We start from the raw sequence: 17,309 nt of genomic DNA on the forward strand, positions 1-17,309 counted from the left end.
GATTAGAGTTTTCTGTGCGGAGGGTGAGAAGGCGAGGCTGTGGGTGGAGGAACAAGAGGAAGAGGTGGGCAGAGGGAAGGCTGCTTTGCGTCATCCACAGCAGATGAACCTCTTGTCGGACGTGGGTTCCTGACATGGAAGCTGGACAAAGCAGCAGCTCGTCCCACAGCTAATGATGGGTGTTATAATTTAACAAAAGTCTGGTGATTATGGGTCTGCTGATGAACCAGGAGCCATGGGATACGCAGCAGTCTCTGGGGACGGGTTCACAACAAGAGCGCAGTGCCCCCCATTGGAGTAGAAAACGCATTGCTCTTTTCTACTCAGACTTCAGAGTGCTGCTGATAATTTAGTACACTATGTGGGTGATATTGGAAATTACTGAACTGCACAAAATTAAACTAGTAGTACATTTGGCACTTTTATTATATTCATATGCAATCATTTCCATAAGTATTTGGACAGTTACACAACCACAGTGCATTTTGAACCAATTTATTGATTTAAAATCAAGAATGAAGTGCAGAATTTGAACTTTAATGAAAAAGGGTTCAACCTGATGTTTTTGTACACAGTCCTCCATTTTCAGAGGCTTAAAAGGGATTGGACAGATGACCAATAAACAGTTTAATGGCTGGTTCCCTGATTGTTCCCTGACAAAATAAGTAGATAAAAGATCTGAAGTTGATTCATGTGTTAAACTTGTATTTGATAGCTGTGTTTTGAAATTCTCAATATGACATCCAAAGTGATGTCAGTGCAAGCGAACAAGGCCAAGGTTAGGCTGCAAAAACCTTTAACAGTGGCCAAATTAATAATCGGGTTCATTCTTAAAAAGAAGGAATGCATTGGTCAGCTTAGCGACACCACAGATGACAACTAAAGTTTTCATGGTTAAGAAAATCAGCTTCAAAATATCTAAACTAGTCAAGAAAATTCTCGAGGAGGTCGGCGTGTCGTTGTCACCGTCTAATAACAAGAGACGCCTTCATGAATGGAAATATAGAGCCTTTAGAACAAAGTGCAAACCACTGGTTACACTCCAGAAGTTTTGATCCCTCATATCGTATTAAAACACATTTAACAGTCCAAAAATGTAAACCCTCCTTTACATTTTATAAACTAATCCAGTGAGCACACTGGAATCTTTGGCCGATTCTGGCCCCACAAACCTTATGTTTCACACCTCTGGATTAGACTTTGGAGAAAAGAGCTAAAAAAAAATCTGGATGGGTCTGAAAAAATAGCATGATAAGAAGAGAACAGTATGTAGAAGAAGAGAAACAGGTCATGATCTGAAGCACATGTTATCTATCAAACATGGTGGAGACTATGTTGTGGCATGGATATGTATAGCTACAGCGACCGGAGCTGGGTCACCTCTGTTTATTTGTGATATCACTGCTGATAGAAGTCGCAGGATGTAATCTGAAGTGTACACGACTATATTCTGTGCTCAGCGAGTCACAGTACGCATGGTTAATGATCCAAAGGAAACTGGAAAAGCAACCCAAGAGTTTCTCAAGGTGTATGTTCCTGCATTTTTCTATTAAAATTATTTTATTTTAGATTAATGCATGATCTGTTGGCATATGACTGTTCTATTACATTTTAGTATAGTTTTATATCATATGGACAGTCGCAGTTATATTCTACACTAGTAAAAATAGGCTCAAACATACACCCTGAGTCATAAAATCCTGTCTTATTTTTAATGGGTGGTCTTATTCAAAACAAAGTAAGTAAACAAGGAATAACAAGTTCCCACAGAGACAGACTTTAACATCAAAGTCAGACCTGAGACAGGAGACACTGGGACAGCCTAAATCTCCAGGCAGGTTATCCAGCATGCTTGGTACATCCGACCTTTCAAGTACCCTAAAAAGCTGCGCACAGAGTGCTGGCCAGTTTGTCTTATGACCCTGAGGCTCATCTCCCCGGCCCCTACGCTGACCCCGGGTGCTGACAAGCCACACCTCCTCCTCCTCTGCTGTCTGTCATCTTGCAGATAACTCTCCCTGCCTCAGTGTCATGTCCACCTGGCACCTTGTAAAAATGGGACATGATAGCGAAAAAGGTCAGAACACGGTGAAGAGGCCCCCGTGTAGAGCTGTCTGTTGAGCACAAACTACGGCTCTAGATAATAGCATTTCTAGGGAGTGTGTGGAGGCAGCGTTACACTTGTTTATGGAGGAAGAGGGTCTCTCGGTCGACATGCAGTGTGTTACATTTTTGTGTGGCTCCTCCACAAAAATGTCCAAGTGCTTACATTTCTTAGGCCTTAATAGCTCATTAGGATTTGTAATGCAGGTCAGTAATTGTTTGGCTGACATTTCCAGAGCACAACTCTCTAAACTGTGGGTAAAAATCAAACTAACTATGGTTTGTAGGTGACTGATGATTATACAAAGATATCAAACCTGAGAATGTTCGAAGCAACATACAGGCAGGCTAAAGTTATTTGGAAACAAATGCTGTGGATATATTCTGCTCTTTAACCACAAACCAAAGGTATGTTGGTAATATTTGGTTTGAGTGCCGGCTAGCGGCACAGGAGAAAGTGAGAATGAATTAATAATAATAATAATGGATTGGATTTATATAGCGCTTTTCAAGGCACCCAAAGCGCTTTACAATGCCACTATTCATTCACTCTCGCATTCACACACTGGTTGTAGCCACAGCTGCCCTGGGGCAGACTGACAGAAGCGAGGCTGCCATATCGCGCCATCGGCCCCTCTGGCCAACACCAGTAGGCGGTAGGGTAAAGTGTCTTGCCCAAGGACACAACGACCAGGACAGAAAGCCCGGGGATCGAACCGGCGACCTTGCGGTTACAGATACGCTTCCCAACCCCCTGAATATCAAGATTTTCTGGATGGAAAAGTCATCCAGCTGCGGAAGAAACTGAAAAGAGACGGATTTTTAGGAGAACGAACCAAATCAGAAGACCTCTCAACAACTGTTGGAGTAGCTCTCAGATTAGCTCTGTCGAAACTGTTAAAGAAGTCTTAAAAGTAAAAATGTCTAACTTTTTCAAACTGGAAACAGTAGTTCCTTTCAACAGACTTCAGGTTTAGGTGACCATGATAGATATTTAAAGGATTATGTTACGAAAGAGTAACATCCTGCATACAAGATTCAAGATACCCACATATTTGTGACCCTGTAGTGTGTATAGTCAAAAGGTTTGTCTGATTTTCACTCCCCTTTGCTCACTACTTGCTTCTATTTTGCAGATTTCACAGGTAACCCTGATTCTTTAATAGGTCAGTTCATCAAGTTAAAATATAATATGATATACACTTCTCAAAGACATTAAAGGATAACTTTAATCACACATCAGATCTATTTTCTCCTGCTTATCTAGATTTGGACTGTGGGGACAGCAGCAGATACATCCTGGCTCTGCCGGAGGTTTCTTCCTGTTAAAAGGGAGTTTTTCCTTCCCACTGTCGCCAAAGTGCTTGCTCATAGGGGGTCATATGATTGTTGGGTTTTTCTCTGTATGTATTATTGTACGAGCTACTGTACAATATAAAGCGCCTTGAGGCGACTGCTGTTGTGATTTGGCGCTATATAAATAAAATTGAATTGAAAAACCTTATCTAGGATGTTTCCACGAGGCATCGTTGGTCAGATCCCTGAACCATCTCAACTGGCTCCTTTCAATGTGGAAGAGCAGTGGCTCTGCTCTGAGCCCCTCCTGAATGACTGAACTCATCTTATCTCTAAGGGAGAGGCCAGCCCAGCCCAGGAAACTTCCTTCAGAGGAAAGTCATTTCCGCTGCTTGCATACTCAGTCTCATTCTTTTTCAGTGACTACCCAAACCTTGTGGAGATAAGTAAAGGTAGATTGACTGGTAAAAGTCCACAGCTTTTCTTTTACACTCAGTTCTTTCTTTACCACAACAGGGTAACTGCAGATGCTGCACTAATCTGTAAATCTCCTGCCCTCTTTTCTCAGTAGTGAACAAGACCCCGAGATACTTAAAATACTTCACTTTGGGCAACAACTTACCCTAAATGAGCACTCCACCCTTTTCCGGCTGAGGACCATGGCTTCAGACTGGTACGGATTTTTATCTCAGCTGCAAACTGCCCTAAAGCCTGTTGGAAGTCAACTGCCTGAGGAGGCCAGAAGAACCACATCGTCTGTGAAGAGCAGAGATGGGATTCTGAGGTCAGCAAACTGGAAATCCTCTGCCACTTGGCTTCGTCTAGACATTTTACCCATTAAAGTTATCAACAGAATCAGTGTTGACCAAAGCACTTTTTCCTTGACCTTACCTGTCAGCTGCCTCTAGAGTCCCACAAGCTAACTATGCCTAATAGGACTCCATGAGCTTCACAGCCCCCTCCCCCTCTGGTGTCCATGATCTGGTTTGGGGTTAGCACCGCGACAGGCACCAAGCGCCTTGAAGCCACAGCTCCAGACTTTGTGGTATACTGCAAAGTGTATTAAATTAAACACTTGACCTTTCTAGTTTAGAATAAAGATGCTAGTTATTTATACTTAGAAAAGAACAAATGTTTTACTCACCTCTAGTAAAAGGACTTTGCATAACAATTTTAAATACAGTTTATAAAAACAGTATAATAAGCTTTCTACATTTAGCATCTGTGTGTATAAATCCAAACACAATCAAGAAGCTGGTTAGAAAATGACTTCTTTATTTAACATGACCGTATCAGCATATCAGCCCACACACATAGCATCAGACTCAAGTCACAGTCACTCACTTTCAGTATATACAGATAGGCACATTCACATTAGGCATTAAAGCCAGCCACAGCATCTTCTGTAGGTCCAAACCTGTGGCATATTTGGCTGCTGCCTATGAGTCAGCCATCTTAATTGGGGTCCTCTGATCCAAGGTCTGTTTCAAACTTTCACAGACGAAATTAATGTTCTAAGCACACTGATCTGGAGTCAGAAATTGTGACCAGTGTTCTCCATCCAAATACAAACGGTTCTTCCTGAAATGTCATGCTGCAGTTTCAGCCCAATAAATGCAAACAGTTGTACAAATGAACAGGAGCACCTACTCTTTTGGGAAAATAAAACTCTGGAAGTGTATTCCCTGACTTTGTTCACCAGTTAAATCCTCTTCAGTCAGGTGGGTGTGATGTGGATTGTGCACGAGGACAAGTTTTAGGTTAGCGATATATTTGAGATGTTGATTGCATTCATGGAAACGTCAAACTCAGCATTAAAAGGACATTCCTTATATTTTGAGGAATGGCTGTGGAAGCTTTTACACGATCTCATTTTCAACTCCAAATCTTATATTACCTGGAATTTTAAATGTAATTTTTACTTGATGAAATTTAATCAAACTTTAAATCGTAAAAAGGGAGAACAAGTTTAAAAAAAAAAAAAAAAGAAAAAGAAAAAATAGTGTAACTTAAAAAACAAGTTCAGTTCACCAAAGAAAAAAATTAACCAATTACATGTCATGAAGCAAGCTTTTGCATTGCAGTGTTACCGCTCTACAAAAGCAAAGAACAGGACACTTAACACATGCTCAGTACTTAAACTAAGTTAAATTGAAAGTAAACTACAAATACAAACACAGGGGCAAACAGTGGGTTGCTAAACTTTGTATAATCCACGGCCTTCATCATTCACCAGAATTCTTTTAACGGGCGAGAAGGAGCAGGGAGGGTGCAGGTCTGCAGCAAATTTTCAATGAACGGCAAGAGGAGGAAATGATCCCCACTTAAAAACAAGAAAATCAAACCCATGTGTAAAGAGGATACAGTCAAACTAATAAAATGAGAAATAAATAATCAGCTGTATTTAAAAAAAACAAAAAACAGAACAAGGCTTCTCAGGAGGCGGGTTTTCAAATTCGTTTTCTTTATCCCAAACTACAGTGTTCCTCTGTGTCGTCTCCATCTCAAACAAGCGCCTCGCCTTTGAGATATTTACACGTCAAAGCAACCCAATTTGGGCTTAGTAAGCATGTAATGCTACATTGCATGAATGGAGGTTTCCCTAATGTCCAATAAAGAAACGCAGCATGTTGGCAGGGAGCCTTTCCACCGCACCGCAGTGAGTCAGACCCTTTCCTGTCCTGGGATCAGTCCTGACTCCTTTCCCTTGTGAGCTGAAGTCCCCCTGTGGTGCAGCGGTTTTAGCCTGAGAGCAGTACTGACAAAGGAAGAGCAGCGTGTGGGTTCATGGGAGAATGAAAGCGGCCCATAATGAACATGTGGGATACAACAGGTCGCAGTTAATGGGACAAAAAGGGTGCTGATCTTGTGCTGCATTCTCACATGTACTGGAAATTCTAAAATTCCACTTTAATGCAGGGAAAATTTCTCACACCTAAAGTTTGACTTTGACATCATTGGTGGCACACATTTACAATACCGACAAAAACAAATAAAATAAAAAAACACACTCAAACACATCTGCCCTGTCAAAGGTTAAGTCTGACCAGAGGTGGAAAGCAGGAAAGTGATTCTTGTGTGATGCCAACTTAAACACAAGAAAGGAAACTGACACAGAAGTGCAGTCAGACACTAATTAGTCAATGTTCATTTTCAGAATGAATCGAGAGACATTTGCTCCAACTTCCAATTTTTAATGGAAGTTGGAGCAAAGTGTTTTGCACAAAATCTCAAGGTTGTTGGCGATTCTGTGTCTTCTTGTTTTACAACTTGTGTGTGTAAACAGCTCGAGCAGCAGTGGGGATAAACGTCAGCGCTCTCCACCCAACTGCTGCCATTAGCGATGTGACTGAATGAGTGAAAATGTCACAAGGCTAAAAGCAGTCTGACTGCACTTTAACACCAAATTTCTACTTAAGCATGAATCTCAGGTCTAAACCAAATGTTACTTGAACACAAAAATGACACCCTTACGTTCACTGAAAAGATGTCTGCGGCCAAAGCTGCGATCTTTCTGTCAGACATGGACATGCTAAACTGGAACCAGGAGTGTTTATTGTTTGTTTGTTTTAAAGCTGAACTGCCAATTGCTTCAACGATGGGATTCTGAACAGCACAGCTGGGGAGCACTTCTTCCTGCTGTCTTCCCATTCTGGGTGGTAATTTTGGTTTCAACTGTGTCCCTTTGCCTCTGTGATGCTTGGTACTGCCCTGTGGTCTCCCAGTGGCTGCTATAACTTCTTAAAAAGTGGGATTCTGTCGAATCTTTAATGTTTTTACGCTGCTTGAGCATAATGGACACACTCAGACTCCATGGAAATGCACAACAGAAAATTCTGTCATGAAAATATAACTGTCAATACACGTTTTCTACCTGATTTAATTGTGACAGTAAGCTCTTCATCCCCTCTCATCCTCATATTTATCGGAGTTCATCTCTATGCCTGTCCTCCTCAAGCTTCTTCTCTGAGGCAGAAGTAAAAGTTTGGGCTGCTTGTTGACCACTACTTTTAATCAGCCTCTGCTTTTTCTGTTGTAAATGTTCCTCACCTGGAGGAAACAGCAAGTCAGTGAAGAGGGAAACGAGGACTACAAGATAAGACAGGTGAAGAGGACATTCTACTATATACCCTACGTGTCCCCCTCCTCTCCTGTCTTTGCAGACTCCACGAACAGAAGTCCAAGCAACTGCTACTCCCCTCCAACTGTTTCACCCCCACCCTCTTCCTCCGTGTTTTCTTCCGTGTTTTCCTCCAGAAGTTGTTTGTCTGAGTAAATGTCCCTGACGAGGAGGATTCTGATGAGGAGGCTCTCCAGGATTCGTCGGTCCAGCGGTGTGGAGCTGAACCACAGCGGGTCATCTGGGCTGCAGTCCGGATCCGGCTGAACATAAAACACATCTAGGCTTTTCTGCAACGGGAGAGGACTGCAGGGAGGTAGGTAAGGAGGAGGGGGAAAAAAAAAAAAAAAAGGCAAGCGGAAGGAACAAAAAAAGAAAAGTATTAGAAACAAGCAAAAAGGAGGTATTGTAGAAAAAGGGAGAAAAGTGCAGGGAAAAGAGCACAGGGGAGGGAGAAAATGAATGCATGTATTGGTTTCAGTTTCCTCTTGAACAGTTAGGAGAAAATTTTGATGACATTAATTTATAGCAAGTCCTCATCTTTAAAGAGTCAGCACTGAAGTTCAGGATGTGAACAGCAATGAGTTCTAATCACAGGACTCAAGTCTTTACTTTACAGCCACTCTTAAGATTTATTCCAGTAAAAACACTGAACCCACCACTTGGATCTGTAGAGTTCATAGAGGTGACACTCGTGCTTCTTAGCCGGGCAGCGTTGGGCGGAGCCGCCAGAGTTGCTGTCACGTTCCTCCTGCTCGTCGTCCTCAACCTTTCGTTTTCTCTTCCTCGACTCTGTTTGCACTGATCGTCCAACAGACAGAAAGGAAATTTTTGTAAAATTTTCCTCAAGGTTCTGCGTCTAAAACTAACATATGCAGAAACCACTAACACTTGTTTTGAACTGTAGATGATGGAAAATCAAGTTGAAAGACACAAACAGAGGTCCACGGGCATTTATGGTTTTGAATTGTTTGGCTCTGAATGTTAACAAACTGGATATGAAATCAGAAATGTTTCAGCATCTAATGTGGACATAAAAACTATGAATCACTGAATGCTAAATTATACATCTTGTGATAATGTGCATGTGTGAATTTCACAAACAGGAAGTTCAATCGTCCATCACAGCTAGATGAGAATTTCTATGGCCAATATATACGAAGCATATCAACATGATGCATTTTCCAGCCTCACCATGGTGATCCTGAGAGACGGAAGGCACGCGGATGCAGATTGTGGTCTCCTTGGTAACAGGATGGAGTGTGTCTGGGCCGTAGACGTTAGAGAAGGAGAGGCGCAGGTGCTGCTCCACGGTGCGCAGGCCAAAGTATTTGGTGTTCAGGTAAACGAGCGAGCGCAGCAGAGCGGCGGGACTCTGCTCCCCGAGATGACGACTGCTCCACAAGCTCTGCTCCTCCACTCGACCCCACAGCGAGCCTAAAGAGAGACGATCCAATTCCACAGTCAACATCTACAACACTCATCAGTTCTTTCTTGTCTTTATCCACCATTTACATCTGCCAAATATAATTTTCTACCTGGGTACTACTTGTGCAGACATGGAACCTGTTCGTGTTGGAGCGGTGTCCTCATATTATATCATAGTGCAATCACAACGTGTCAGGATGTGAACAGCAGAAGAGTTATAATCACTGGACACGGCTCAGAATATCGAGAAACACAACAGGTTGTTTAACAGCACCGTGCCACTAGCTGGTGATAACAAGAATATATTCAAACACACTTTCCAGTGTCATCGTTATCAGTGTGGGATGAGTTTCTTAGCAAGTATCATAGCTTCCACATTCCACACAGCAATGAGATACTGTCTCACATCTGAGACTATCTGTTTTTGCCTTTTTCATCCACATTGTTGCTGCTGAAAAATGAGGAATTTAGGACATGAGTTTATGTCAAAATACAGTATGTAAAGTCACCTGAAAAACTAAGACCATCTTGCTGTGAAAGTGGCAAAATTAATGAGCTTTCTGACCATGGTCATGTCCATGAAAGAGTTATAGAAACTTCATGAATACATAAAGAATGAGAAAGACTGCATGATGAGGATAAAGTTGGGATTTGCAGTCTTTATTCAGTACTCAAATCTGTACAGTTTCATGATAAAGCAATATCGTGTTAATCAAATTGTTTCCAGAAAGAAATATTAAAATCTGACAAAGTACTCAAAACTGTGCTAATTCCAAGTGGAGCAGGCACACAAGGAGGGTCTTACTAAGGATTACACTCACCATCAGGAAGTACACTGGGCTGCCAGTCCTTCAGGACCTTGTTAAGCTCCTCTCCAAACTGCTGGTAGCATGGATCACTGAACAGGTCATCCTTCCGGCCTTTGGAGTGAAGATGCTTTAAACAAAAAACAAAACAAAACTATCAGTTAAAAAAAAAAAAAAAATGAAGAAAATGAAAGGATCACAGAGCTTCAGTCTGTGGTTGCTCACATAGTTTAAAACCGTGTCCTCATATTCAAAAGCTCATCACTGCTTTTCAGGATGTGAACAGCAAATGGTTATAATCAATGGACACACTAATCTATAAAGTCAGACTGAGGGAAAGGAAAAGGAATAATATAATAAATATAAAAAAAAACGAAAGAAAATGACCGCAAAGATGTAGTGAGCACAGAAAATCCTTAAATTCCCTTTTTGAACAGTGACGATTTTAAAGGAGGGAGGAACATCGACAAAGAAGAGGCCTGGAAAGAGGGGCAGACATTTTCAACCATTTGAAGCCAAATATCCCAACACAACGATAAGTAACCCGATTAATCCGTTTCCACAAACAGATAAAGTCAGCCTTACACTTCTGTGGCAGAAAAATCACACTCCAGAGCTCTCTGAATGACCCCGCTCTCCACGCAGCAGCCATGCTCGATGACTACTCGCATGTGAGAGGAGGGGGGAAAAGAATGTGCACCAGTACTAAGGGTCCTACTGGAAACCCTCACTCGAAAATTAGTTCCTACTAAAAAAATTACTACAGATGGAATGACACTAGAATTTAAAAAGGTTAATAAGCCGATTCTTATTTTGTGTATATAATTTAAGTATTTAGATTTTTTTTTTTTTTTACCTGCTTTTGAATTCTGTTTGGCCACATTTTTTTAATGAAATGTGGTAATGACAGACAAGTTAAAACTATTACTGTGACAAACCTACTGCTAACATCTACAAGACATGAACATTAAAAAAAAATTTAAATAAAATGCTCAGTTGAATTTTACAGTTGATGATTTGCTGCCTTCTCGAGAGGGGCAGCCGTTTCATACTAACCTGCTGGATCCCCAAACAGAGGTAGAGGATGCTGTCTGGAGAGTAGCGCTCCCCACTGGGCCTGCAGACCTCCCTGACAAAACGGGACAGAGCCACGTTCAGCTCCTCTGAACTCACTGACAAGAGGTTCCTTTTTGGCCGGGCTGCAGGAGACAGGAACAATCACCAACTGATGTTAGCAAACATGCAGTGTTTTTTTTATGTTTCCCAACAGGACAATCAATTTTTCTTTTCCAGCAAAGGAATGCACCTGGACTCTCTTAGTGTAACTACTGAACAGGGCAGGTGGGAAATGAAGGGGTTCAGTGTACCTGCTTTGGAGCTTTCCTGTGCTTTGGTGTCATCCGACTGATCAGGAGGAGACAGTGCCCAGCGTTTCCAGGCATTGATACCGTAGCGAGCTTTGAGAGGCAGTGATCGTCCTTCTGAGGTTCTGTTTGTTACATTTGAAGAAGAGGACGACGCTACATCTGGCTTCTCCTCCACTGCCAGCTTCTTGTTCCCCTTCAAGGCAAACAAACCCATTACTAACACAATCAAACTAAGTTTGCCATTGAAAATATTCTGGCACACACGTGTTATTACTTTTCTCCTGGATTGCGGTCGAGGTGCTGACTCCTTCGGTTCCTCCTTTGGTTCTTCCTTCAGTTCCTCCTTCAGTTCCTCCTTTGGTTCTTCCTTCAGTTCCTCCTTCTCTTCTGCCAGAACTGGAGGTAAAGCAAAGCCCATATCCTCATCATTTCCCTCTGGAACACGAGCGGGGTCTGAGGTTGAGAGAGGAAATAACACGCCTTCATGTAATATGGTTTAAAAAAAAAAAAAAGTACATCCAGGAAATCAAAGCAAATCAACCAATCAAGCAAACTAAAGCTGGAAAACGTGGAATTCACCCAATACGCAGGTTTACATAAATCGGACAGATTCATCGATCCAAACTGTGTCCAGAAAATGGTGTAACGACTTATTAACACTCTTTAAAAACCTTACATTAAAACCATCGATGTCAATGAGGCACAGAAAAAGGAAGAAAGAAGGAAAATAAAACTTGGATTGCAGGGCCAGTTGATGACTTCATACTCCTTTGAACAGTAAGCCAAAGCTTAAAACCTCTACACCGATAGGCGTGATGACAGCAGCTCCAGAAATAACCAGAGGGAAGAATTTTAATCTCAATTACTCTACTGATCCATTAAAAACCCCATGCAGTCAGATGTTGTTACATAAGACAAGAAATCAAATGGGAAGATGAACACAGAGGACAAGTGAGCAGGTCAGAGTGGGCAACAAAGCCACAGTATTAAATATACGAAGTCTTAAAATCGGTAATCTGAACACCTGAAATAAGGTTCATTAGAGGACTAGAGGTGGCTCTTAACAATTGATCTAATAAAAATAGTTTGCTCAAGCTATGAACAGCCATTATTAGAAATTATCCTTAGGAATTGTATGATTTTATTTTTTTTGGGGATCAGTAATTCTTAGCAAGCGATGAAAACTACAGTTAAGAAAAAAAACTGCAGTTATTGTTAATGCACAAAATACTATAAAACTGCTTTTAAAACAGCTTGCTCCTGACTCTGTGCCTCTTATCCAGTATTCTCAGGTTTACAGCTACATGCTCAGAAGACGTTTACCTTGAGGAAAGTCTGCCTCCAAGTCCAGGTCGGGCTCATACTTCTCCTCCTCTTCTTCCTCAGAGCTGCTGCTGGTGCTGCTGGAAGACTCCTGGCCTTCAGGCTCCCTCTTCACCTTCACAGGTTTTACATCTGAATCATAAAGAAGGGTAGATCCTCACTGTCATGGTTTGCTGCAGCTTTCTTCCACTTCTCTCTTTTTATCAGCATATATAAAGAAACCGTCAGAAGCTAGTATAAGGGCTGTGTTCGGCACCTCTCTGATAAGCAATCTTTTAACCCGTATATTCAATCCTGGCGTGGGCTCACCTGGCTTCTGATCCTCTGTTATCACCTCAGCCATGGTGATCAGGTCGTCCTCCAGAGGATCAGAGGGCACCTTGGTTTTCAGTTCGTTGATGGTCTGGACGATCTCTTCTGCCCCCTGCAGGGTAGTGGGCAAGAACACAGGCACAGGAACCTGGAGGGGACAGGGTATCAAATTAATTAGTAATCAGATCACCGACTTGCAAGTTTATCTTTATAGCTTGCGCAAATTTGTGTTTAATTATTTTTTTCCTTCTAAAATTTTATAAGTTTAATTTTAAGCAAGGATAAATCATATGCAGTATGCTCAAGTCTTACCGGTACAGGCAGAGAGAGAGGAGTGGGAGTGACCTGTGAATACATATTCATAGGCATGGGAATGAACACGGGCACAGGTATAGGTACAGGCACGTACTCCCTCTTCACACCATCATCTACATCTGTGGGAACACACACGTCAAATCATTATGTAAGCCGGGTGTTTCAAACATATGGCTTGTGGACCAGAGCTGGGCACCCAGAGGGTCTAATCTTCAACCAGTGATTCCTCTCAGCCTCCAAGCAGACACACCAATTTCCAAAATCCTAAATCACTTTGTTCTCAAGTTATTGCATTCACAAGATTTAAAAACAAAACAAAACCACAAAACAACTTTCTCTGTCTGACCTTAAGGTCAAGGACACCGGCATTCACACTAATCGGATTTTTTTAGTAGATGCAGCAGTGTTATCAACCTGAACATCCTACGTCACCACGTTTTTCAATTATCACATTTACAAACTTGGGTGTCTGCGCCACCCACCATCCTGGTGGCGTGACTACAAAATCCCATCAGCCTTTTATGACGGAGGGGTAAAAATTATTGGAAGACAAAATTCAATTGAATCCAATGTTTTTATTATCAGCCTGAGATCAAACTGGACTGTATAAGATCTTAGAACTAAAATGAGCTATACATTATCTGCCATAAGCAAACTCGTACAGCGTACCTCTGAAGTTGCGTTTCACAGTTCACGTCCTCGGTCGTTCACGTATTTTCCTTAAAATCTAACAAATATTTGTTCCACCACAATTTTGCATAAAGCACAAATATCCTCCAATTGTTTCAAAGAGGAAACCACGGCTTGGGATGGCAAAATATCCCTGTACCGAGAGGTAGGAGGTTTGAAAGTAGCCAATCCAAGAACATTATTCGTCTCTCCTTTCTGCATTCCCGGCATGCTTTGCTGAGTGTTCTTGTCTCTCCTGTTTTGTTCTTCTTAAAGCCCTAAGGGTGCCACCCAAATGCATATTTATTATGTTATAACAACAGGCATTTATATTCATTTTTTGAATGCTCTAGAATTGTAAACCCTGCAAATTTCATGGGGTCGACTGTATTAATGGGACACAAAGAAATGATTTTAAAATTATGAGTGCCAGGAATTTGTTAACGATTGTGTTTTTACCTGTCTGTAAGAGTTTGCTCTGCATGTGTGGCTTGCAGTAGGTAGCCTTGGTCAGTGTGAGTGGTTTGCAGAGCACCGCCTTGTTCTTTACATCTCTCACCAAACCTCCGCCAGTGTATGCCGCAGTGCTCTGGTTTACCAGCTGCAACATAGAAGACAAAATAAATCAACAGAAGAATAATTGATTTTAGATGAACTAATAAGATCTGTGTTTTTCCAGGAAGTAAATCAGTTCCACAGGCTACATTTCAAAACTATTAGGTAGTAAATACATGAGCCAGAACATTAATAACGTAGCTGCTCATCAAGCTTACAATTCATCCCATTTCGCAGGTTATTGCCCATAAAGCAGCAAACATGAGCTTGACCACAGTTTGGGTTAAGACCTAATAGGTGGTCAGTGAGTATAGGTTTGATTAAACTTTGACCAATACCCTAGGAGGAGTATCAGTTGTCGTGGACAGATGGATATCTCGCCATGACAAAAACTCACAGGTCCTTTTTGCTACATGAGCTAAAAACGCTTTCAAAAGGCAACTAGTGCTACATGATTTAAAAACAAGTGCTTTGATCAAGTCACCTTTTAAATATTCTTACTTACCCCAAGTTTGGCCCCTGGCACATCAATCCCTGTAAGACAGAAATGGAATATATGTCAACTAACATTCACATATAAGCATGACTTTATTTCCATTTTTTGGCACTGGATAACATTTCCTGATATTTGACAAAACCAACTTCTGTTACAAGGATGTAGATATGTCCAAGAGCGACACTTTGAAGCAAAAACCTGGTTCTTTCAGGGACACAAAGAGACACACACACAGTTTTTACCTAGGGTCGTATTCTCAGGGCCCTTCTGTGTGACCATGATGGGCTCATTCTGCTGGCAGTAGAACCTTAACAGGCACTCTTGATCACAGAACTGCTTCACCTCTGACCTCCACATCACAGACTCTGTCAGGTTACCCTGCACCTTACAACAGTCACACCTCGCCGCCTAGTGGACATGACGACATAGCTCTCGTTAATGTTCTCGCACTGTTTTTCCACATAGAAAAAACATGTATTTCATGGAGTGCGTGTCAGCAGACCTTATAGTACCAGTCGTTGAACTTCTTGGCACACGCCTCGCTGCAGAAGTCCCGGGTCATACCTCCGAGCGGTCGGGTTACACCTCTCTTACAGAGTTGGTTGCAGTGGTTACAGCTCACACATTTCAGACCCAAACGCTTAATAAAATCCTGCTTGAATAACAACTTGCAACCTAAGGAGGGAAGAAAACAAACAAACAAAACAAACAGAAAATGAATTAAAGCTTACAAACAGGATATATATGACTTCAGATAAATGAGACAGGGTTCAAATGACAACTATGAATGTCTAAATGGGCCAACAGCCAGCATGGGATGACATCAAATTGCCAATTCTACTTCAAGCAGAGAAGAGGACAGGCGATGAGTACCTTCGCTGCAGAATGGTCTCTTGACCCCTGAGAACTTGACCATCTCATGTAGTGTCTTCTCCTCTTGGCAGTACTCGCAAAATGTCACAATACAGTGAAGCTTCTTGTAGTCTTCACAACACGTTTTGCTACAGAACTGGTAGACCTTATCCTGAAGGCACACACATTCAGAGAAACGTACTGCAGCCATTCTGTTTTAAGATACATCAAAATTACATCTTCACACAGTAGAAATGCTCCCATGGCTTCTGCACCTCTCCATCTTTTTTCACTGCACATGACATCACTCACTGTATCACAGGAGGCAGTATTAGGAACTTATCTTTCTACATCATGCTTTCTAATGCAAAATATAGACGTGAATTTGCACAAAATTTAACGTAAACCGTACATTCCTCTTGTGCAGACCTTTAAAAGGAATTGTGCAGCACAACAGGCAAAGAAAAGTTCAGTTCTCAGACAAGCTTAGCAGATTTTAAAATAGTTTACACTGCTTTAGAGTGATATTTGTAGAAAACAAGAGGCACTCCGTGTTCCATCTTTATGAACGTTGGTTCACTTCAAGGATGGTCTCACCTCCCACTCCAGTATTTCAGGCTTTAAGCTGAACACTCCTCGACAGTAGTTACATTTCAGCTTGACTGTGCTGTTTGTGGTGGACAAAGGTGCCTGTCCATTGGTGGCTGTCTGAAGAGTAGCATTCTGTTTAAAAACAAAAAGTTTTAAACATGCATGCTTTCACAAACATCCTGATGGTATATCCAAACACATCACCAGCTTCAGCTAGATCCACAAGCTCATCTCTACACGTGTTTGGTATTACAGAAAATTTTATATTATAAAAATACATGAAGTCACAGTAGTTTTTACAAAATCTGTTTCCTCGTTGATATGTAAATGAATGCAACATGAGTCTTAAAAACTAATCAGGCCATAGACGCCACAGAGGAAACCTGCAGTATTTGAGCTGCTGAGCTCAATGAAAAAATAATCTTGGTTTTATTTTCTGCAACTTTGATGATTCTCATCTCCACTGTTATGATTAAGATCCCACATGTATTCAATCTTCCTATAGATAAGTATGAACACAGGCATAAGTATCACAGGCATCAGAGCAGAATTTAATCAGGTTATTGAAATATTTACAGAATGGTATTAATATACCCGTTTACCTCATTTCAGCAGCATCCTGCTTCATCATCAAACACATAACAATAAGGGGTTTCATTCAGATACATCAAACAGCTACTGTGCCAACATGTCTTCTAAAGAGCCCAGATTTGTTTGAAATGAGTCTCACCTGGAACTTGGTTACACACTGTGAGCTGCAGAAGTTAAGGACATTTCCCTCTGGTAGCGTGGCCTGATACTGTGGTAAAGAATTCCTCTTACAGAAATGACAGGTGGGCTCTGTGCCTGCACACACAGGTGTTAGGCATTAAAACACAGAAATAAAAGCATATCTGAAACGCAGGTCTTTCTAAGTAACTCTCATACTCAATTCATTTTGTTGGTAAAGTGATTCGGTTTTCTAAAAACTAATGAGCAGGTGTGGATATACTAGTTCAAAGGAGCCATTTTCTGCTTCCGGCAAACCAGTCAACCTAAATGCACTCACACAGGGAGATCATTTGATTGTGAACACA

At 41.5% G+C, this 17,309-nt stretch overlaps 1 protein-coding gene across 3 annotated transcripts in view; it reads right to left on the reverse strand.

Moving 5' to 3' along the window:
* Positions 1–4,654: 4,654 nt before the first annotated feature.
* Positions 4,655–17,309, reverse strand: part of zmym2 (zinc finger, MYM-type 2) — a 34,313-nt gene continuing 21,658 nt past the window's right edge. For all 3 annotated transcript variants that reach the window (XM_026144586.1, XM_026144584.1, XM_026144587.1), the window contains 17 exons: positions 16,964–17,079; positions 16,240–16,365; positions 15,664–15,814; positions 15,293–15,465; positions 15,033–15,198; positions 14,800–14,828; positions 14,199–14,340; positions 13,068–13,189; positions 12,753–12,903; positions 12,444–12,575; positions 11,395–11,573; positions 11,121–11,313; positions 10,810–10,952; positions 9,769–9,883; positions 8,714–8,956; positions 8,179–8,320; positions 4,655–7,825 (listed from right to left, as the gene is read on the reverse strand). In XM_026144586.1, coding sequence (XP_026000371.1) covers positions 7,591–7,825; positions 8,179–8,320; positions 8,714–8,956; positions 9,769–9,883; positions 10,810–10,952; positions 11,121–11,313; positions 11,395–11,573; positions 12,444–12,575; positions 12,753–12,903; positions 13,068–13,189; positions 14,199–14,340; positions 14,800–14,828; positions 15,033–15,198; positions 15,293–15,465; positions 15,664–15,814; positions 16,240–16,365; positions 16,964–17,079 — 2,558 coding nt within the window. In that variant the 3' untranslated portion in view covers positions 4,655–7,590. The remainder of the gene's footprint in view (positions 7,826–8,178; positions 8,321–8,713; positions 8,957–9,768; positions 9,884–10,809; positions 10,953–11,120; positions 11,314–11,394; positions 11,574–12,443; positions 12,576–12,752; positions 12,904–13,067; positions 13,190–14,198; positions 14,341–14,799; positions 14,829–15,032; positions 15,199–15,292; positions 15,466–15,663; positions 15,815–16,239; positions 16,366–16,963; positions 17,080–17,309) is intronic.

This window comes from Astatotilapia calliptera, chromosome 16 (assembly GCF_900246225.1).
Source record: "Astatotilapia calliptera chromosome 16, fAstCal1.2, whole genome shotgun sequence".
Lineage (NCBI taxonomy): Eukaryota > Metazoa > Chordata > Actinopteri > Cichliformes > Cichlidae > Astatotilapia > Astatotilapia calliptera.